This window comes from Mastigoproctus giganteus, chromosome 10, assembly GCF_048544385.1.
Source record: "Mastigoproctus giganteus isolate SK-2022 chromosome 10, ASM4854438v1, whole genome shotgun sequence".
Taxonomy (NCBI): domain Eukaryota; kingdom Metazoa; phylum Arthropoda; class Arachnida; order Uropygi; family Thelyphonidae; genus Mastigoproctus; species Mastigoproctus giganteus.
In genome coordinates, this window is record NC_143584.1 from 95927134 (window position 1) to 95950333 (window position 23200).

At 36.3% G+C, this 23200-nt stretch overlaps 1 protein-coding gene across 1 annotated transcript in view; it reads right to left on the reverse strand.

Annotated features, from left to right (window-relative positions):
* LOC150079172 (mitochondrial carrier homolog 2-like) overlaps positions 1-23200 on the reverse strand; it is a 273570-nt gene that overhangs the window by 229895 nt on the left and 20475 nt on the right. The window contains exon 2 of the mRNA XM_090384014.1: positions 18519-18603. Within this exon, the coding sequence (XP_090240140.1) occupies positions 18519-18603 (85 nt within the window). The remainder of the gene's footprint in view (positions 1-18518; positions 18604-23200) is intronic.

Genomic DNA, 23200 nt, shown 5'->3' on the forward strand with positions numbered 1-23200 from the left:
ATTTGGCCCATATGAATGCCATGCATGGAATGCATGGGGGAGGTCAATATTAACACTTCAAATTGAAAGGAATTGGTCCAAAGAGATCATGTATGCTATTCTAGGAATACCTGCTGTCTTCCTAATCGTAGTAACATTAGGAGGGGTGATCTGGAACTTATGCTCTGAAAAAAATAATAACGCAAGTGACACGGATACCTCATACAATACCTACCAGGTATATTACAACGAAAATTTGTACAAAGATGACGTCAATCATGTAGAATAAGGAAAGAAGAGAAGATAAGATTCTCTTCACTATAACCCTTGAAACCACCAAGCTCTTAAATATAGTGCCTACAGTAGTTCATGTGTGTGTTTTGTCTATTTCTGTGTGCAGTGATATTAGTGCGCGTTGCCAAGCCGCGATCTTCATGTTTATTCACCTGAAGTTTTCAACACCAAATTGAAATATTCAACAGGAGATTCGCCAAGCCATAAGGAAACACCCAGATTATCACATCTTCGATGAGATCGATAGTACGGGAAACAGTTTCCCTGGGAGGATGCAGAGTATTGCAGAGGGGTAGACTTTCAGATGAAGGCCCATTTGAAGTGGACAAGGCACCAGAGAAAAAGAACAATGGATATTATAGTATCAAAAATGTAATAGTTGTTCTCAGAATCAGTGTTATGTAAAATTAGCTTAGAATTATTTGATAAAGTGAATGTTTTTATGATTATCAATGCCTATATGAATGTTATCTGTAGTTTTAGGATTGTATGTAGCTTTGACACATATTAACCTTTGTATTAGAGAATTGAAATATAACTTGTTAGATTGATTTATGCTTATATATTTAGCAAAATGATAAGGATATAGACTAATACTTTTATTCTTATTTCATGTCTACTCCCGGGAACACCCGGAGAAATTTGTGGAAATAAAGAACATGTGTACCTGTGCCAGGAATACATACCAAGAAAGAGAAAGTGTTATACTATACCCCGCCAATCAAGAGCTAGTGAAGAACAAACTTTGTGTATCACAGCTAGAAGAAGTGGAGATGGGATCACACATACTCTAGTGAACTTACTCCTATGCACAATGCACAGGCATTTATCAATTAACCAAATATGTATCACATATAGTATTGTAGCATTTATATTGTTAACGTAATTTTCACTTATATTTTATAGTTAGTTAGTTAGTTATTTGGTTTTTAGGAGCATTAGCAACTAAGGCCATATTGCTCGGGGGATATGCGGTGGTCATTTCCTGACCTTTCCGCATCCTCCGTATTTGGTGGTGACGGGCTCGAACCCCGGTCTAATCAAGAAGCGTGTACCACGCGCTGCTACTCCTGCCCACCTGGCTACGGAGGTGCCGCCTATATTTTAGAAGCATGTTTCGTCTATATGTCAGGCAAACATACATTAGCGCCTATAATAATCAAGTGTTTATCTTATGTGTTGTTAAAGTGTTTATCGTGTGCTATATGTTATTCCAGTGATTTATATACTCAGATTACTCTAGATTAGTTTTTTCTCAATATTACACGAAGGTAATAGGCCTAGTTTATTACTAGCCTGACACCTTTAGTAGTTTCTTTGTGCACACCTTTATGTTACGATAACATAGATAATTTGGATTACAGTTTGTAAAGGAAAGAAGCATGAGGAAATTTTAAGTCGATGTCTTCACGTCCCACGGACAGAATCTCCGGATGCGAAGCCATTGTCCCGGATCCGGCGATTCTATTAGTGAGAGCAGGGGAGAATGTGAGACTGATAAATTCTCAGCTCACGATGATCGGATAAATCTAATTCTTTGTTCAATAAATAAAACCGATATTTAGGGTATGAGGGCGAAATCTTCGAAAAAACAGTTTCAATTAGAATTCGTAATATTCAAGCTAGGGAAAGCCAAACCGAAAGTATTGAAGAGAAGATGCGAGTGAGCCAATGAGAAGGCAAGAGCCCATGACTAACACAAACTTACTTTCGCTCTGAACAGGGGATCGTAACGGGGGTAGAAAGAGTCAGCGAGAACTTCGGCCCCGCGCTAACGATAATAAACAAAAAGCAAGGTTTAGGTTGATAGCGAAACCAGGCTCACACCTGCCTGTGACGCAGACTTGGACAACTAAAAGAACAGGACTCTGTCATATTTACGACTTTCCCCACTGTCATTGGGAGGGAGCGAAGAATTCCTCGTTGTTGAGTAATCAACGAAGAAAAAAGTTAAAGAGGGAAAGTAGCGCCCAAGTCCGAGATATATACAGGAGGGCTGAGTCAGACAAGAGAGGAGGACGGACGACGGCGGTTACGACAGAGAAGGAGACAGACTCGGACGGAGACAGAGAGAGGACACCGAGGAGAGGAGAGTTGGCTCTTCGCAGACGAACATCTAGTCGAAAGATCGCCAGGGCAGCGAGAGACAAAGGCTGAGAAGGAGCAGAGCGGCCACCAGAAAAGTCGCCCGAAAACCAGTAGAGGACCCCGCCCAGATTTCGCTGAAGAGAAGGAGGCCGTATCACTGAATTCTAGGAGCGAGCGAATTAACTGGTAAGCAATTATATTATTCGTGCGAATGTAACAATCCGAAACCGAAACTAAAATGATAACCTGTTCAATGCTTCTTTCCTAACCACAAATGAATTACATGTTAATACACTGTAGGTTAAACGACTAGAATGCTCCCATAGACACGAAAAATCCCCATCCTGATGTCCATAAGAAAAGTGCAACATAATCGAGCGTGATCAAGCGCTAAGCTCCGAATGATGATGAAGGATGCACTGAGAGATAACTAGCAGCCAGGAGAATTAAACACACCCACTCGCGTTTAGCCTCAGAATATGAGGAGTACCAAAAAGGTCTATAAGCATTCTGGACGGTTAACCTAGAATAATCTAGTACACTACAAAAGGTAAGAATTGTGAAGAGTTAATGTTGCAAGACAAATTATAGAATTTCTATGAAGAGAAGAATGTACTAGCTTAATACCTGATTCACACATTGACATTATGAAATGTAACTAATGCCTGGATGCCACTATTTAAACTGATCACTTAAGTAGAGTGCAAGTGTTGTATATTTAGTTTTGTTTTGTGTTAATAAATATTGTTATGTGTTTTACTAAGTCTCATCCTCTCTGCCCATATCCAATCACACCAGCACAGGTAAGAACCAACTAAAATAAGTTATTGCGGGGGATCGGGTCGACGCATTGCGATTGTCCGATCCTTTAACACAGCGCTAATCCTTTGCTGCAGTCACAGGGGCTATATAACTTCTGGAGACCGAGGGCGGGGATTTTGTCCTAAACGATAGTGAGTTGAGTGACTAGACGGAAAAAGGGCGTCGCCCCACAGAAAAGAGAGGAAACAAGATGGCGCCTTGAATCAGCAAGAGAACCAACCCAATCAAGACGTGCCACGTAACCAAAGAGAACAGGGCCATCCACAAGATGATGGCGACGCCTTACAATACCATTCTGCTGCAATTTGTACAATAGTCTTCCATGCGCAACAGTGTCAAAAGCTTTCCTGAAATCCAAATATATGATATCAAAATTATTTTTTGCATCCGGTTCCTTTGTAACCACATCATAATATCCTATCAAATTTGTAAGACGAGAGTTTCCCTTAACAAACCCATGCTGTGTCTGAATTATTGCTGCAGTCTTGTCTAGATGATCCTGCAATGCATCTTTAACCAGCGACTCCATTATTTTACCCGGAACAGAAGTTAAACTAACTGGTCTGTAATTACCCGTGTCACCCTTTGTGAATTGGGGATACATTTGCACATCTCCAGTCCATGGGAACCTCACCTGAGTCCAAGGATGCTCTCATAATTATGGCTAAGGGTTTGCTTAGTTGCTTTGCCGCCTCCTTTAATATAACTGGATAGATCCCATACACCCCAGGTGCCTTTCTTACGTTTTACTTCAACAGTTTCTCTTCCACTTTGCTCTCAGTTATTACAAAATCATTAAGTATCCTGCTACAATTTGATAACCTTCTGCCATTTTCAAACCTTAATAATTCCTCACGTGTGAATGTAGATGCAAAATACTCATTCAGTTTGTTTGCTATCTGAGCAGGATCATCAACAGTCGAACCATCGATGTCAAGTGGACCAATCAGATTCATCCCCTTCCTTTTAGAGTTTATATAAGTAAAGAAATCCTTGCTGTTTTTCTTAGCATCTTTTGCCAAGGATTTCTCGTAATCTGCCTTCGCCTGCCTAACCTCCTTTGTAACTTGGTTACAGATCAACTTGTAGCTATCATAGGCTTCTGTGTCACGTGTTAATTTGTATGCATCCCATGCATTTTTCTTCTCTGTTACGAGTCTCATTAGTTCCTTTGACAATCATTTAGGCCTAATCCTTGAAAAATATTTCTTAATAGGTATGAAACTTTTAGTAGCATCCACGATTAATTCCTTGAATGCTTCCCACTTGGAATTTACTGTTGGTAACATCATCAGTTGATTCCACTGTACAGAATTTAAAAACTGTCGGAGACCACTGTACTCGCCTTTACGGAAGCAAAAACCCTTTCCTTTACCCCTGATGGTAATTAAATCTTTAAGTAAATCCCACATCAGTACACTGTGATCACTGCCACCTAGTGGTTCTTTTATCTGCAAATTCCTAATACATGAATGATCACTGCTGATAACCAGATCAAGAGTATTACTTTCTCTGGTTGCCTCTCGAACATGCTACTGCAGAAAACAATCATCCAATAAATCCACAAATGTCTGACTAGTGTGCGAGTGCCCAACCCACAAGTTCCAGTCAATATCTGGGAAGTTGAAATCCCCCATTATAAGACATTCCGATTTACTAGCCCACTCCATTTCTCTGTACAATTGTTCATTGTACTCATTTGAGTCATTAGGCCTATAACACACTCCTACTCTTATTTTTGCTTTCGTAGTGCTTATGTCACATCAAACTGACTCAACAGTGCACTGTTCATCTATATCAACTGGATGCACTTCTTTTGATTTTATGTTTTTCTTAATTAACAGCATAACACCTCCTCCCTTCCTATCCTGTCTATCCTTTCTGTACGCATTGTACTCCCCAAATTCCAGTTCGGCATTCCTTATATCAGTGTGACACCATGTCTCTGATATCCCAATAATATCCGCCTTTGATGTCTTGACCAACACTTCAAATTCATCAAATTTATTTACTATACTTCTAGCATTGGTATACATGCAAGCATACATGCTCCTACTTCTATTCTTTGTTACCCTAACACATCCCATATACCCACCCGTTCCACGATGACCGCCACCCGTCCCTAAAACCCCCAACACCCCACGCTCCAGGTCGCTACTTATTCTAATAGAAGTTGTGCAAGAATCACCTTCACCTCTGCCTACGGCTACTGTTAAACTATTAGTCCTTGTATCCTCCCAAGCTATCAGTTTTCCGACCCACCTAACACTGCCTCGATAGCATCAGCAAATATTCTTGCACCCTTTCTATTTAAGTGTATCCCATCCCTGTAGAAGCAGTCTCTCCTGTTAACAAGTACAGTCCAGGCTGAAAAAAATTCTATCCCTTGAGCCTTGCACAATCTTTCCAGGGCCGAATTGATCAACAAGGCTCTCATCATATACTCCCTCCTATCATGTCTGGGCAGAATTGCAGACACTTTCAAATTCAACCCTATTTCACGGCTTTTTTTCATCAGCACCTGTTCCTATTCTTAGCTACCCTAAGACTACCCATGTGTTTACTTGTACTGCAATGACTCCTAGCAGTCTCTGAAATACCCAGAATCTTGTTTATAGGCTGCTGCTCATTTCAATAGAAGCAGTGCAAGAATCACTTTCACCTCTGCCAGTGGCTACTGTTAATCTATTAATCCTTGTATCCCCCCAAGCTAGCAGTTTTCCGACCCACCTAACACTGCCTCGATAGCATCAGCAAATATTCTTGCACCCTTTCTATTTAAGTGTATCCCATCCCTGTAGAAGCAGTCTCTCCTGTTAACAAGTACAGACCAGGCTGAAAAATATTCTACCCCTTGAGCCTTGCATAATGCTCAATATTCCCTACATGCCATACTTGTAATAACAAACTCTCATTGCATAGTCATTCATCACCTACCTAATATTCCTGAAGGTGGAAGTGTGCCAGAATTCATCTGCTAATTTGGATATGGTACTTTATATTAATATATTTGAAAAGATGATATAAGTGAAATATGACTATCTTAATATCATCCTTTCTACATGTATTCAATTTCATTCTTCATGCTTTAAATGAGTTGACATTGAATCAAGAACTACAGCTTGCAGAAATCCAATGCATTTGGGGCAGTTACCTAGTGTTCTGTGAAAGACTTTTACTTGTATTATGAGAATTAATTTATTTAATTGTTTTGTGAACATTTAAACCATATAAATTTAACTGGCTGTTGAAAAATATTTACTTAATCTTTAAATATTTAATTTATTTGCTAAACCTTTAACTAGAATTTAATTTATATAAATAAGAATTTCAAAAAAAAATAAATAAATAAAAAAAAAGGCCAATGTAAATAAAACAAATGCAGATTGGCCTATTCAGCTGCTTTCTTCATAATCTAAAATATATACCATCTTAAAATGATTAACTGAATCCAATTTTGACTATACCATCTCCAGGATCCAAATTTATACCAATTTAAAATCTCTTTAAAATAAGAGATGTGACAGTCTCTTTATTAATTATGACAGAACATTCAAAAATATTTTCAAAATGTTTCACTCTTATTTGATTTCACTGAGGCTAAAACTGCTAAATCACTTGGCAAATGCTATTCTAATTTTAACACCAAAAAGTAAAATTCTATAAGCAAGTTTAGTGACACACACACACACACACACATGGATATTGTCAAATCAGACATGTAAAACCTAGCTTTTAGAACAGAATGGAGACAGTGGACAGGTGGGGGATATCAGTCTATGTCTACCTGGGTTGAATCCCATCTCAACGGAAAGATTTTTTTAAATCAGGCAAATAGGGAAACTGACCAAAGAATACACACCCATACAGATATCATACAGTGATGGCTTACAACCTTTGCTTTGCAATTTACACACACCAACCAATAAATGTCAAGAAACATAAACAAAAACAAAATTTTCCATGCAGTTGGTTCTTTGCTCATGAGACATGTATTTTGATAATAATTTTATATTAAGAAGATACACTGCTTGTAGACAAACTTATAACCAATACAAAAGGGGAATCAATTCTTGCAGCTGTAAAGGCATATTTTGAAAAATACCATATTCCAGAGACAAACTTAATTATCTCCATAAATGATGGAGCACCAGCTATGGTAGATTAACTACAGATGTTTTTTTTCATTTTTAAAAAATAGAAGTAAACACAGTTTTTGGCATTCACTGTATAACTCACAGATATCTTGTTGCCAAAAGCTTAAGCCTAATCTCACATGCTTCACTTAAAACTGCGATAAATGACATAATCATAATACAGTAGCACTAAACATAATTATTAAGTTTTTAGGTGTGTTAGCATACAAGCGCAAAGTGCCAATTGTCTTCGCCACATCTGTCTGCATGGAATAACTTGACTTCTAGTGAATATATTTTCATAAAATTTCACATTTGGCTCTTTTGGAAAGATTTGTCAAGCCTTCCCAAATTTCATTAAAATCAGATGAATAGAAAGCTGGTAATTATTATTTCATTGTCCATCTATTCATATGTAGTAACTCAATTCTCAGTGGATGGATTTCCATAAAAATTTACATTTGGTTCTTTTAGAATGACTTGTTGGGTATCCCAAATTTTATTAGAATTGGACCAATAGAAATCCAGCATCATTATTTCACTATTTGCATATATATCATGTAGGGTATCCGTATATTGTATACTGTATCATGAATTATTATTATCTGCTGATGCACCTGAAATGTTAACACACTGCCTATAATAACTATCTTGTTTCGTTTGTTACATACCAAAGTTTAATTATTATTGTTGGTACTCACAAGGTAATTATTTCACAGGTTTTGTGGGACGACATCATGTTGCTATTTACCATAATGAAAACAAAATTTATATCTGCAATGCAATGTCAGTGGAAAAGAATACTTTTTCACTTGGCTGGAATATTTAAAAAGTCTATCACTTTTTAAATAATCACTTTCTTATCCTGAAGTCTACATATGACTTCAGGATAAGAAAGTGACATTCAGTTTTGGTTTGGTTTGGTTTGGATTTTATTGGCGCATTAGCAACTAAGGCTATAATGCACCATGACCAGGTAGACATTCAGTGACTGCATAAATGTTATCTCAGTATTCAAAAAATCCTGTAAAATAATTTTTTTCGATTTCTGAACTATGCAGCAACAAAGATGATCATACAGGGTTTTTTTTTTTTTTTTCTTTAAATGAAAAAACCCAAGCATAAGAGTATAAGAACCTATAGTACTTAGTACCATGCATGAGTTGAAGGTTGAGAAGATACCTGTTGACATTAGACTTGAATTTCTGTAGATGTAGATTGCAATTTGCACGAAATAGGTATGAAGAGAGGTTTTTACAGAAAACAGGTTGAAGGGATAAAAGGGACTGGATTGGAAGAGAGAGCATAAATTATAGAAATCAATTCATAAGAACAGCACCCATTTATAAAAATGGGCTTGCATCTATGAGACAGGGAGAGTTATTATTGTTATTTGTTTTTTTTTTAGGAGCATTAGCAACTAAGGCCATATTGCTCTGGGAATATGCGGTGGTCATTCCCTGACCTTTCCGCATCCTCCGTATTTGGTGGTGACGGGCTTGAACCCCGGTCTAATCAAGAAGCGTGTGTTACGCACTGCTGCTCCTTCTCACCTGGCTACAGAGGCACCTGACAGGGAGAGTGGAGAAATTTTGTTAGAGATAGGTCGTTAATTAACCTAACTGCCCTCTTCTGAATGGAATCTAGAAGCCTTAGAGAGGTTTTGAGGAGATCCTCCCAGATGTGGGAACAATATTCCACGGTAAGGCAGATTTGCAATTTGTACAGCTGTTTGAAAGAAAAGTAATGCTGAGTGCAAAAGAAGAAAATAGTTTTTTTGATGCAGAGGAAGCAATATTTGAAATGTGCTTACACCAACAGAGATTAGAAGTCAGTGTATGTGATCTTGTCTAGAAATCTGAATATCATCGAAGATAAGCATAGGAGCAGAAGAATCCTTTTTTGCGAGATTTGTGACAGGACTGAGTTTTAAAAGGTGACAGGACTGAGTTTTGAAATCAACTAAGTTATCTTTGCCCCAATGGCAAATTACCTGGAAATCAACATTTGGGGAATTAATAGTGGATATTCGATAAGTTGAAGGTGTTTGTGCAGGGCAAGTTTTCTCGAACTGGAAGGTGGAACGCAATATGCTATAATCAGCAAAACTATGGATAGGATTTCTAGTCAACGGAAGAAGGTCATTAATATACAAGATGAAAAGAGTACTGAACCAAGGAACACCTGCATTAGTGAAGAATTTAGAAAACAGACAGCCTTCTACCATCACCCACAGAGATCAGTCAGAGAGAAAACTGGATACCCAATTATAAAAAACAGATGGCATACTTTTTTTACTTGTTACATACCAAAGTTTGTTGGCTGTTGCAAGGAAATTTTTTGACAGGTTATATATAGCATGTTGCTATTTACCATAATGAAAATAAAATTTATATCTGCAAAGCAAAGTCAGTAGAAAAGGATACTTTTTTTTACTTGGCTGGAATATTTAAAAAATCCACCCTTGACTTCAAGGTAAGAAAGTGGCACTCATTGACTGATAAATGTTATCAGTATTCATTGAAAATTTCATTTATTCAAACAAAAAATCCTGTAAAAATATTTTTTTCAATTTCTGGAACTATGCAGCATCAAAGATAATCTTACAGTTGAAGACAAAGTTTGTAGATCAGCTTCATATCCTTAGAATTGATATGACTCATTTTTACAATGTAATTGACTTGAAAGTGACACATGGATAGTGATTCCATTCATCATGAATGGAATGGATGGTGGTTCCATTAGATACGTTGTGCATGACGTGAAAGTTGAACGCCAACAGGAGATAACAGAATTACTTCATAATTGGCAAGTTAAAACTAATTTCAACCAAGGTGATATGTGCAAATTTCGTAGAATAAGAAAATGCCATCTCCACATCCACAATTGTGGAAGAAATGTTCTTGTTAGTTTTCCCTCTTTCACATCTAGTCAAAAAGGGGTTCATTGTAGTCAGCAATCTCTTATCTGAAAAAAGAAATCACTCAGAAGCGAAAAGATAACTCCAAATGATTGTTGCAAACTTGAAGCCTAACACTGATTTCCTGGTTAGCAGCCACGAAATATTAAGTACACATTACAATGCTAGTCAAATGTTCTATATTTGTTTTAGGACTGATAAATATGGTTAAATTTGATGTATTTTTAAACATTTCTTTTATCAAAAATTTTACTGTAGGTTGATACAAAAAGTGAGCAATGAACATATTTCAAATGGTAAAATACAGTAAAAGTGTGCAGTGAATCAAAAATGGTCAAAGACCTCTGCTCCAGATTAACTCTTTACTAACAATATTCTGAAATTTATTAATGATAATTTTTTTTTTTTCATGTTGAACAATACAAGTCATGCTGTAGACCTAACTTTTAACACTCTCACACATGCTTCAAAACCTTTTTCACTTCAGCAGCATGCATTAACTGAAACCATTTCAGTCTCTTTCCTTTTAGCAATATATTGATGGTAATAAGTGTCTACCAAATATTCATCTACTTTCAGAGAAGGGTATGCGACCCCCTCCATTTTCAGCATATAAAATGACCTGTTGACAAGGGCAGCCTATATCCCACAAAGTGCTCAATCTCTTCTTTTGTTAATTACTGCAGTCTGCAACAATTCAAAATAGCACATGTTTGAAGAAGTTATCATTACTTCTCTCTCTTCCCCACATCTCCCCTCCTCCAATGAAGCTTTTTTTTTTTTTTTTTTTTTTGCTATTTCACTATTGAGAAACATTTCTGAAAAACACACCTACACGATTAACACATATCAGATCAGATATATTTTTGTAAGGAAACTAGGGAAGAATACACTGGATCTGTATTACAGAGCCTCATTTATTAGGTCATGCTGATTATCATCTTTGACAACAAGGGGTTGGTGTTATCAGAATTTATTTCAAAGAGTATCTCTGTTAATACAGCTTACTACTAAGGAGTTCTAAAATGATTGAGAGTGATGCAATCTGTTGCAAATGGTTGGAAGAACACAATCTTCTCATCCTGCTTTGGACTTCGCACAATTTTAATAGAAATGCCTATGACTAAGCAAGAATAATCTTTCTCACTTAGTCTGTTTGATAACTAGTTTCAGAGGTGGAAGATTTAAAAACCGTTGGTAAATAAATTTGCACATAACTTTCTTTGGCACATATATTGGAGCGTGCACAATGTACATAATGACCATAGTAGTAGTAATGACAAATAATGCAAGAAAGCAAGCTTATATAGCATCAGCCAAAAAAGAAAACACACATACACTTCACCCATCCTTACCCTCCAAGTATTTGTCTAGTTCTCCCTTGAATTTATTCAATGCATCTACTTCCACAACAACAGATGGAAGCCTGTTCCAACAACACCCACTGGCTGAAGGCAAACTTCTGCACATCTATCCTACAACCATCCTTCTCAACTTGAATTTATGCCCCTCACGTGTGTAGCCTCAGCAAGTGGAAGAATACCATTAACATTCAGCTTACTCAATCCATTCAAGGCTTTAAACACCTCCATCAGATCTCCTCGCACGTGCCCAGTCTCGAGACACTGCAATTTGTAGAACTGAGGCCATTCTAGGTAAGAGAACCCTTTTGTTCCCCTCACCAATCTGGTTGCCCTCCTCTGCACCTATTCTAGAAGATCTACATCCATCCCTCCAGACCTATATATGATATTCTAGTTGCAGCTTAACCATGGCCTTGTACAAAAGGATAATCACCTCCTTATCCCTACTAGCAAAGTTTCTGTGTATCACTGAGAAATCTTGATGAGCTGTCCTAACAGCACGTCTGCAGTGCTCAGAAAATTTCATGTGTCACTGCACAATTATCCCCAGGTCTTTTTCATTCTCCACTATCCTCAGTGTAGTACAACACAGTTTATAAGTTACTGTGGGGTTACTACTACCCATGTGCAGTACCTTGCATTTGTCAATGTTAAACTTCAGCTGCTTTTCTCATTTCTCAGCCCATCAACCCAATTTTCCTAGATCTTGTTACAGTAGCTCACCCTGATGACTGTTGTTAACCACCCTGCCAACCTTTGTATCATCTGCAAACAGTACATGGATACTAGATAGGAGTGAAGAGCTACGTTCAAATTTTAAAATGCTGGCACAACATTTAAAAGAAACAAACAAATTACTTTATTTAAGCCAGAAGAGAGAAACATGAGCAGACTTTCTGCATACGTGAGGACAATATGACTAAAATTATTAATTAGCTTCCTCAGGCCAGTTTAAGATTGCTTTCCAGAAGTCTGCAATTCAGAAATTCATTCGTTTGTCTTCTTTAAAAATTTCTTTAGGATCATGAACTGGATTTGAATGTGAGTAATGGTGCTCACAAGTGATCACTTATACTTTTCTATTTGCTAATTCTGTCAGGTGCTCATATAGACTTGTCACAGGTTGTCACTCTTTTACCAGTCCAGTTACACATTTAACCAAAGACAGCCAACATCTACATACATGCTTCAAATTTTTTTTAATTCAGTGGCATCAGCTGAAATTATATAAATCCATCTTTCCTTTCTAGATAGTAGTAAATGTCCACCAAATAGTCACCTACTTCCTCAGAAAGGCATGTGGTTCTTTTTTCAGCACACAAATTAATAAGATAGCAAGGACAGCCCATTACCACCAGGTGCTCAATTTCCTCTTTTAACACTCCTGTTTTAGGCATACCATTACATTATCAACACTAAGGGACAAACCTCTGAAGAATCCCACATTCTTTCAGGTTGTTCTCAGGTGTCCAATGTTACCCTGTAGAGTCACCTTCCAAAGCTGGCACAGTGAACAAGCTGCTTTTGATTTGGTGATTTTTTTTTTTAATCAGAAAAAGTCACTAAAGTGGGATATAGCTTGGAATCACTTTGATTACCACCATCTCTAGCAATCAAAAAGCCTATTTTCAGAGCGATCACTAAACCTTTCCCTATCTGTACAATTTCACTAACAATTGCTGTTATTTCTGTTCTTTCACAATTGTATTTTTTTGTTATTTTGCTATTAGGACACACATTTCTGTACAAGGCATCTGCATGATCAGTACAACTAAAAGGAAAGTTATGTTCTATGACAAAAAATGTAGATAAACATTTGACATGTATGCCATTATTGTCATCAAATGCAACATCTATGTTTATTTGTTTTCAAATGGTTAATTATATCACACTTCCCTCCTCTTGAAATTAAAAAATCACATCTACATACATTACAACAGACAACCATGTTACCTTTTTTAGATTTTACAATATGTAGAAAATCTTGCATATATGTCTGTTGAAATTTTACATTGTATTTCTTTGGCATCTTAATGAAAGACACTGTTAATTAGATTTGCATTACACAATTGAAATGAACGAAACAAAACAACTATACACAACACAGAGTTACATCATTATGGTGCATTTCTATTTTGCAACATGGACTATCATGGTCAATAAAATCAATCCTCATGGTAGAAATCTGCAGAGTTTATAATAAAAAAAAAAAAAAAAAATTTCGTTTTTAATGTAGTTTTATTTTTTGTGAAAAGGAAATTTCTGTACAAGGCAAAGAAACTTTTGTTATCAATATATTGCAACAGTGAGATGGAAAGGGTCAAATCAAGTAAAAAAGATGGAGTCCATTGTAAATCCAGAGAGCTGACAGCTATGCAAACTGGTGACTATACAGAAGCCTAATTTCCATAAACTACAATTTACAGAAGTCCAGTCTTTCTAGATGTGGCCTAACAATTGTCTTATACAATAAAATTATCATCTCTTTGTTCCTGCTGCAAATTTACTGTACATCTTTAACAGTCCCATTAACTGTTCTAGCAGACTGTTTGCTCAGAGAATTTTAGAATGTACAATTACCACTAGGTCTTTTTCCTTATCAATTAACTTGGTTTAGTGCTAGGAAATTACTTCCAGGAGATTACTGCTAACCAAATGTAGAACCTTGCATTTATCAATGTTAAACCTCAACTGCTATTTTTCAGCATAACTACTTCATTTATCCAGTTCTCAAAGTACCATACCTTGATTACTGTCATTAACCCAGTGACAATCATGCAGAATCTGAAAAGTGACCTTCAAAAATGTCTACTGCACATTAATTTTTTTAAATATTTAAAAAATCTGAATTGTTTTTTTCCTACCTTTCTAAGTCAAAACCTTAATTTTAGATGTTTTGGAAAAGAAATTTCATTTATTTTGAATTAAAAAGCAACGAACCTATCAGGTCACGTGTAATTATTTACTGTTTTTGTCTTTCACTTCAATATGCTAGTTTTCCTTTCAGTGTATATTATTTAATATGTTGCTCACAAGTGTAGTTTAAAATTGGTGTGTCAGCTTATGTGTGGCGGAAGCATCTACTAGAGAAAATACTACTTTTTGCCTTATTGTTTAACTTTTTATACTAAATGTATTTTTTGTCTTGATTATTATTATTTTTTTTATGTAAAATGCTTTTTGCTTATTTAATTTTATTTAATTTATTATTTATCTATTTATTCCTTCATTTGTTTGACAAAATGCATTAATATAATAAAGGTTTTTATTATTAGTATTATTATAGCTATATGGTGCAAGGAAGCTTGAGGCTTATGCTGCACCAGCCAAAAAAAAAAAAAAAAAAATTCCCGAGTTACCTTGAGAGAGAGAGAGAGAGAGAAGTAGAAAGGAATCACAAAGAAAGAGAAGAATGATGATATCCAGCTCAGGACCCTGGGTATGCCAAGCCCATACTCACCAGATGTGAGCCCCTGGAGTTATTTTTTTTTAGTGGCTGTTAGTTTCACATTCATATTTTATAACTGCAAGTGCATTTTTTCATTTTCATCAGAATTAACAATGTATACAAAAATGCATTTTTAAATACTTTTTTAAATTTTTTATTAAATATTATATACAATAAGTCCTTTTATCATAAATTTTAGACATGTTTCTAATTATCCAAGTAATAATTACAAACTGTTAGACATCTTTATAAGGACAGCTCACCTCCATAGATATGCTCATTAGACATCATGGGGGGAATCAGTTGGGGGGGGGGAACTAAATGTATAGGAAACCATTAAGAAAGACAGCCTCTCTGAAATGTACTTCAATGGGATGTGGTATTCTTAATACTGCCATTGCTGAATATAATATAACCGAAAGTGTTATATTATATTCAGTGGAGGGATATTAAGAGAATTTTTTTTTTTTTTAAAAAAGAACATCATCAGCCATTTTCAATCCACGGCAGGATGAAGGCCTCTCCAGCAACTTTCCAGTTCCTTCTGTTTTGAGCACTGGCCATCCATTTACTACTCACAAACTCATGAATTTCATCTATCCATCTCCACCTTGTCTTCCAGGTTTTCTTCTAGCTCCTCTTGGGTACCATTCTGTTATTTTCTTAGTCCATCTGTCATCATGTCTTCGAGCTATGTGTCCTGCCCAAGACCATTTTAGTTCTTTAGTTTTGATAAGAATGTCCTTTACTTGAGTTTGCTGCCTAATCCATGTGTTTCTCTTCTTATCTAACAGTCTGGTTCCCAATATAATTCGTTCCATTCTTCGCTGTGTAGTTTCATGGTGGGGAGTATACATTGTTTCACGTTTTAGACAAACTGGGATATTGCTCTTCAGTATGTGACTATATTTCCTGAATGCTATCCATCCAAAATTTATTCTTCTCTTGACTTCCAGCCATTTATCATTATTACAGCTAATAACTTGTCCCAGATAAGTATATAACTCCACCTTTTCAATTACTGCTCCTTCAATCATTATTTCCCTTTCTGTGGCATACTTGTTCATCATTACTTTTGTTTTAGCCATATTCATCTTTAGTCCAAAATCCTTACTAACTGTGCATAACTGATTAAGATTTTCCTCTAATTCTTTGGGATCGTGGCTTATGACCACAATGTCATCTGCAAATTGTAAATGGTTTTGGTACTCTCCATTCACATTGACTCCTTTCTGCGACCAGTCCAATCTTCTGAAAGCTTCCTCAAGGGCAGCAGTAAACAGCTTCGGAGATATTGTGTCTCCTTGTCGAACTCCTTTCTCGATTTTAAATTTCTACTGTCTAATAAAGGAGGTAGCATTCTTCAAATTTCTTAAAAATCATATGTGGTTTGACTTTCCAATGCCCGAAACATTGCCTTATGCTGTATGGAGTCAAATGCCTTTTCATAAACCACAAATGCCAGGAATTTGTGGATTATGAAAATAACTCTAAAACAACTTATATACTTGAGGAGCTGAATTAAAAACAGGAGAGGAAGAAACAAATTTGGAGGTTACTTTTTTTTTTGATTAGGTAGTTGTTGGCGCATCTGCTTCTGTGGCCATATTGCACCTCCCAAGGTTTTTGCAGTACTTTGATCCAAGCCCGAAGCGGGAATCGAACCCGCGACCTTTGGGTTGCCGGGCAGGTACTTTACCCACTCGGCTAGCCCGGTCGGCTTTGGAGGTTACAGAGATAACAATACAGGCAGACACAAAGTTCTGTGCATGATGCAGACGGGGCAGCAGCAAGGAGGCCCCATGGTGTCCTATCCATGATTTATTGAACACTTCATTAAAGAAATAAGGAGGACATAATCCACTATATGGCAATTCATTTTCAATCATGACTAAGTGTTCATATTATATAAGCATCTTAAAGAAACATATATACATTCACATATTTTATCTTAAATATAGCAGACTCTCGATTTACTAATATCGGATTAATCAGGAAGCGGATTAACCGGGACAGTTCAAGACTCCAAATAAAAAAAAAATAAAAAATAAATAAAAATCAACCAGAAATCATAAAATTCAAGTAATAACTAGAATAGGTATAAACAGATGTTTTGAAAGTCATAAATAAGTGACAAGAAGCGGTGTTATAAGTCATCATTAGGAGATTATTGTGCCCATTATCTTGCAACCCCCGCTGTCTTCACATCCGCCGCTAAAAAAAAAAAAAATGTTTAATTTGTTTTAGTGCATCGCGTCGATTTTTGTGTTCTGTTGCACTGCAAAAAGACAAATTTTGTTTCATTATTTGTCAGGAATGTCAATTTTTTTTATATTAAATATTTTTTTTTGTCTAAAAATTACAAAAATGATGGGTAAATGCAAAAGAGTTGCGCTTTCAATTAAACAACAGTTTAAAAACAGTGCATCAGTTAAATCTTTAATGAACCATCATAATGTTGTGACCAAGCCATATGTGACGTAAAAAATAAAGGGAAGCATCATATTGGACACGCAAGTAGTGCATGGTAAGTTTTTTTCATTTTTTATCTATTGCCATACTTTTTACGTAGATTGCTGAACATTTTTCGATACAGTAAGTCCCCGACTTATGCAACTTCGGACTTGTGTAAATTTTTTTTCGCCCATTTTTTTTTTTAGGATTTAAAACAAACAAAAAAATAATAAGCAATCAATAACGATGATCAGGGCATGCACAAATTGCACAAGTGGGATACGGAGTAACAAGCAAAAAAATAGGAAAAAAGAGAAGATTCTCATAATTTATTTACGTTTTTTCTATATATGGAGGGGGTACACATTTCACCGTAATAATGTTATGTTATTTGGTTTTTAGGAGCATTAGCAACTACAGCCATATTGCTCCGGGATATGCGGTGGTCATTCCCTGACCTTTCCGCATCCTCCGTATTTGGTGGTGACGGGCTCGAACCCCAGTCTAATCAAGAAGCATGTGCTACGCACTGCTGCTCCTTCCCACCTGGCTACGGAGGCGCCCCGTAATAATGTAAAAACCCACAGAATTCCAGCTATTGGTATTATTGCAAATGCAATAAGATCGAGTTTACTACCCATTTATAATTAGATGCATTAACAGAAAAGCCCAATAAACCAGAAAGTGCAAATTGTTTTTATTATTTTATGGCAGTGACCTCCAGAAATATGAGCCCATGTGGAGTATGAAAATGGTAAAACATTAACAAGTATCGTGCCAATTTCGGATTTATCAATAATAATATAGTAGCAATATGTTATTAGCCATTCTTGAGTTATGCAAAACTCGACTTACGTAAGAAGTCCTGGAACGTATCTCTTACGTATGTCGGGGACATCTGTATATTTTTGGACTAATCGGGAAATCGATTATCCGGGATTTTTTTTTTTTTTACCATCTATCCTGGAAAATCGAGAGTCTATTGTATTAGTAAGGCCAACAAAAGTACTCACTATATCTGAAAGCTCCTGGCAGTACAAGTGCTCTCCTACCAAATAACGTATGGGATGGTTTTGGTGGTAATGGTTCGTGACCAATCTGGAAATAAGAAGAGATCACAGTTATGATAAAAATAAGAAAACTGTTACAATACTAGATGTAGTCAACTTCTGGAGAGAAGAAGCAATTGCAGCTGCATATTTACTTATGCCTCAAAGATTTAAAAAAACAGCAGACTTGAAATACCTCAGCAACTTAAAAGAAGTTAATGAGCAGCCTGCAGTGTCAATGGATTAAGTTTGAGGTAAAATAAATTTGTATTAGTAGTGACAAATGATTGTTTGTTTGTTATTTGGTTTTTAGGAGCATTAGAAACTAAGGCCATATTGCTCCGGGATATGCGGTGGTCATTCCCTGACCTTTCCGCATCCTCCGTATTTGGTGGTCACGGGCTCGAACCCCGGTCTAATCAAGAAGCGTGTGCTACACACTGCTGCTCCTGCCCACCTGGCTACGGAGGCGCCCGTGACAAATGATATAGGATAGGAAGCTTATACTGCATCTGCCAAAAAAAAAAAAATAAATAAAAAACCCCAATCACCTTTACATCCCCTTCAATAGCTTTGTCTATTTTTTCCTTGAATTTATTGAAACTACCCACTTCCACAACAGAAGTTTGTTCCAACAATCAACTACCTGATGACTGAAGGAAAACTTCTGCACAACTATCCTGCAATCATCCTTCGTAAGTTTGAATTTACATTCCCTTAGTGTGTGTACTCTGAGCAAGACTAAGAATGACATTAGCATCGAGCTTGCTCGACCTATTCAAAGCCTAAAACACCTCATTCAGATCACCTTGCAAGTACTTAGCCTGCAGATGCTGCAATTTGTAGACTTGAAGCTTTTCTTGGTAAGAGCACCCTTTTATTCCCATCATCAACCTCACTGCTCTTCTCTGCATCCATTCCAGCAGATCCATTTCCTTTCTAAAAATGAAGCCTTCAGACTTGAATACAGTACTCAAGATGTGGCCTAACCATTGCCTTACACAGTGGGATAATTACCTCCTTATCCCTGCTAACAAAATTCCTATATATCATTGACAAAACTCCATGAGCAGTTCTAGCAGCCTGTCTGCACTGCTTGGAGAACTTCACATCTGCCTGCACAATTACCCCAAGTCTTTTTCATTTTTCACTACCCTGAATGTGGTACCACACAGTTGATACATTAATCTGGGATTACTGCTACCCATATGCAGTTACCTCGCATTTGTCAATGTTAAACTTCAGCTACCATTTCTCAGCCCTTGCATTTGTCGATGTTAAACTTCAATTGTCACTTCTCAGCCTGAGTGCCTAACTTTTCTAGATCTTGTTGCAGTAACATACCTTGATTACTGTCATATTAACCACCCTGCCAAAATTTGTATCTTGAAGGAGGAAAATGTCCATGATAAATCTCTATCTGACTGGTTAATGTCATTTAAAACTGATGAAAGTGTTGAAGAGGGACTAGATATAAATTTAATTCATATATATTTTCTTTCATGTAATCTATGGATGTGTAATTAATATTATAACTGTATCATAAATTTTATGTAATACATATCATTGCATAATAATACTCAGCATAGTAGAAATAAAATGACCTGTGGATAATTGTGTAGTCAGATATTCTCTGAGCAATGCAGACAGGCTGGCATGACAACTCGTGGGATTTTTGTCAATGATATATGGGAACTTTGCTAGCAGGGATAAGGAAATGATTATCCCTTTGTACAAGGCTACATCTTGATACTGTATACAGGTCTGGTGGCCTCCTTTTAGAAAGGATGTAGATCTGCTGGAATGGGTGCAGAGAAGGGCAACGAGATTGGAAGTGAACAAAAGAGTACTCTTACCAATAAAAGCTTCAGTTCTGCAAATTGCGGCATCTGGAGACTAGGCACCTGCAAGGAGATCTGACCGGTGTTTAAGACCTTGAACATTGCCTTCAGTCAGCAGGTAGTTGATTGTTGGAACAAACTTCCATCTGATGTTGTTGTTGTGGAAGTAGGTAGTTTGAATAAATTAATGAAGACTTAGACAAATTCTTTGAGGGGATGGACAGGTGAGGTGGGCAATTTTTTTTTTTGCTGATGCTCTATTAGCTTGCTTTCTTGCATCTTCTGCTACTACTAATACTAATATATATTATTGCTATATTAGATGGGAATAGAGTATTATTATTATTATTATTTAATAATAATATTAAATTACATAAACATGAATGCCTACATGAACAGAACTTGTAGAATTGCAATTGTCTAACAGTTGAAGAAGTTTCAAATCACTGTTACCATGGGTTATGGATAGACTATAATCTAAGTTGGGCAATGCAAATAACAAATTTGTACAAAAAAATGAGATTGTATGTGTACTTCTTTTATTATATTAAAAATAAATTAAATCAAAGAACAAAAGTCACCTTATATTATGCATTAGTGGACTCCCAACTCAATTATTTAGTAAATGTATGGGCAAGAGCAAATATAACTGAAATCAGGGTTATAAACAATTTACTAAACAGGATTCTGAAACTGTTAATGGGGACAAACTCTTGGAATGATCTGAATAAGAGATGGCAATTTTTGTTAAAATACAAAATACTATATGCAATTCAAAAACTGAAGTTAAATTTATTCTTGAAAAATCTTAACACTATTTATGAAGAGTTGAATCTTCAAAGGAATGTTTCACACAACTTAAGGAATTCAAAAGCAGTTGTTTTGCCTCACCCTAGGGTACTAAACAGATTTGGAGATAAGCATACAATGAACATATTAAATAACTTGTTGGCAAGCGCTGATTTCAGGCTCAGGAGAGGTTATTCAATCTCCAAATTAAAATTCCTAGTAAGAAAATTTTTGATACTCAATGATACAGTAGAATATATTTTCAATGCAGATCAATCACTACCTCTGTTTGCAGAGTGGAATGTACTTCATTGTCTTTTCTGTTAGCTAACAATTTTGTATGCAAAAACTGATTTAACTGATGAACTGCAACTTGTCAAGAAATTTACTTTTCTTAACGAGTTCTTTTATTGTAAACAAATTCAAATGATAAATAAATTTGTATTGTATTGTATTATTATTATTACTTGCTTGCTACTCAGTAACTAGGTTATATTTGAACATGTAGTCAAAATCAATTTGTGAAGGAACTATAACAGTTATTTCTACAATTTTACAAACGCTCAACATATGCTCCTCGTGTCACATGGCACATATCAATCCTGCAGTTCATCCCAGAACCCTTTGTTGCATATTACCGTTGATTGCTGAAATGGCAGCCATGATGCATTCCTTTCTTTAAAGTTGTAAGGAAGAGTACAAGCACAAGGTTCTTGATGTATCCCCACAAGAAGGCACAAGGTGTGATATCTGGGGATCATGGTGGCCACCGTTCCAGAGGCAGGTTATACATATTCAGTTATTTTTAAATTCCCCTGTATAAACTATATAATAGGATTTCAAAATTAGAAGGGCATCTGGAAAAAAGGAACAGAATCCGGAAACAACAAGATGATACTGGAAGAGTTGAGGGGATAAAATGATTAAGCCAACAAGTACCAAACATCACACATAAGCAAGTATAAGAAGTATTACAAATGATTAAGCCTAAACAAGAAAGAATAAAGTCAGTGAATACGAGGAAGACCAGGAAGAAAGGTGTAGTGCTTGTGATGATAAGATCTAGTGTGAATGCAGAAATTATTAGAAAATGTATGTGTGATATGGGAGAAAGGTTTAATCACTGAACCTTTGAAATTCTAAGAAGGAAGAAACCAACTGCCATGATAATTCATAATGACAATGATGTCAATCAAGGGCTGTTAGATAAAATGTGGGAAAAGAAATTAAAATGATGGGAAACAGAAAGAGTTGTCTTCTGTTTTCTAGTCACACACACACCCAACTGGTTGAGATGATGAGGATTTTGCAATTACTAATGATCCCACACAGATTGTTCATTTACCTAACAGAATACCAGACAATCCTAACCATGCGGCCAACGTGCTTGATCTTTTTCGTACAAACAACCCTTCCAAGTACATGGTTGAGGTGAGTGGTCCTCTAGACACATCAGATCACAAATTGGTGGTCTATTTTCCAATGGACCTTTTCTTTCAAGGCCATTCTCAACCACATGTTGTTTGGCATCACAAGAATGGAAAATGGGATGACCTGCAAGATTTCTGTTCTTTTCTACTTTGATTGGATTACTGTTTTAAATCTCCTGGTGTGTTTGTTTGCTCAGATCATGTCAGTGAAATTATTTTGTGGGGATGAAATCCTTTATTCCACACACCCATCTTAAAATCTCATCCTTTATCTAAACCTTGGTTTTCCAATAAATGTGCTAAGAATGTTCAAAATAAGTATGTTGCATATTGCAATTGGCTTGTATCCAAATCCCCCAGGTTCATTTTCTGTCTACATCAAAGCTTGCAACAATTGTAAAGCAGCAATTAATAGCCCAAACTAGTGACAAGCTATTGGCTACAAGTTTTGCCCATCTCTATTCCCACCTCTATCAAAACCAGATGGTTCTATTGCCACTTCAGCCAAAGATAAAGCTGACCTGCTAGCATTCTACTTTTCTTCCAACTTGTGTGTTGATGATCTTGATAAACCAACCTCCTACCA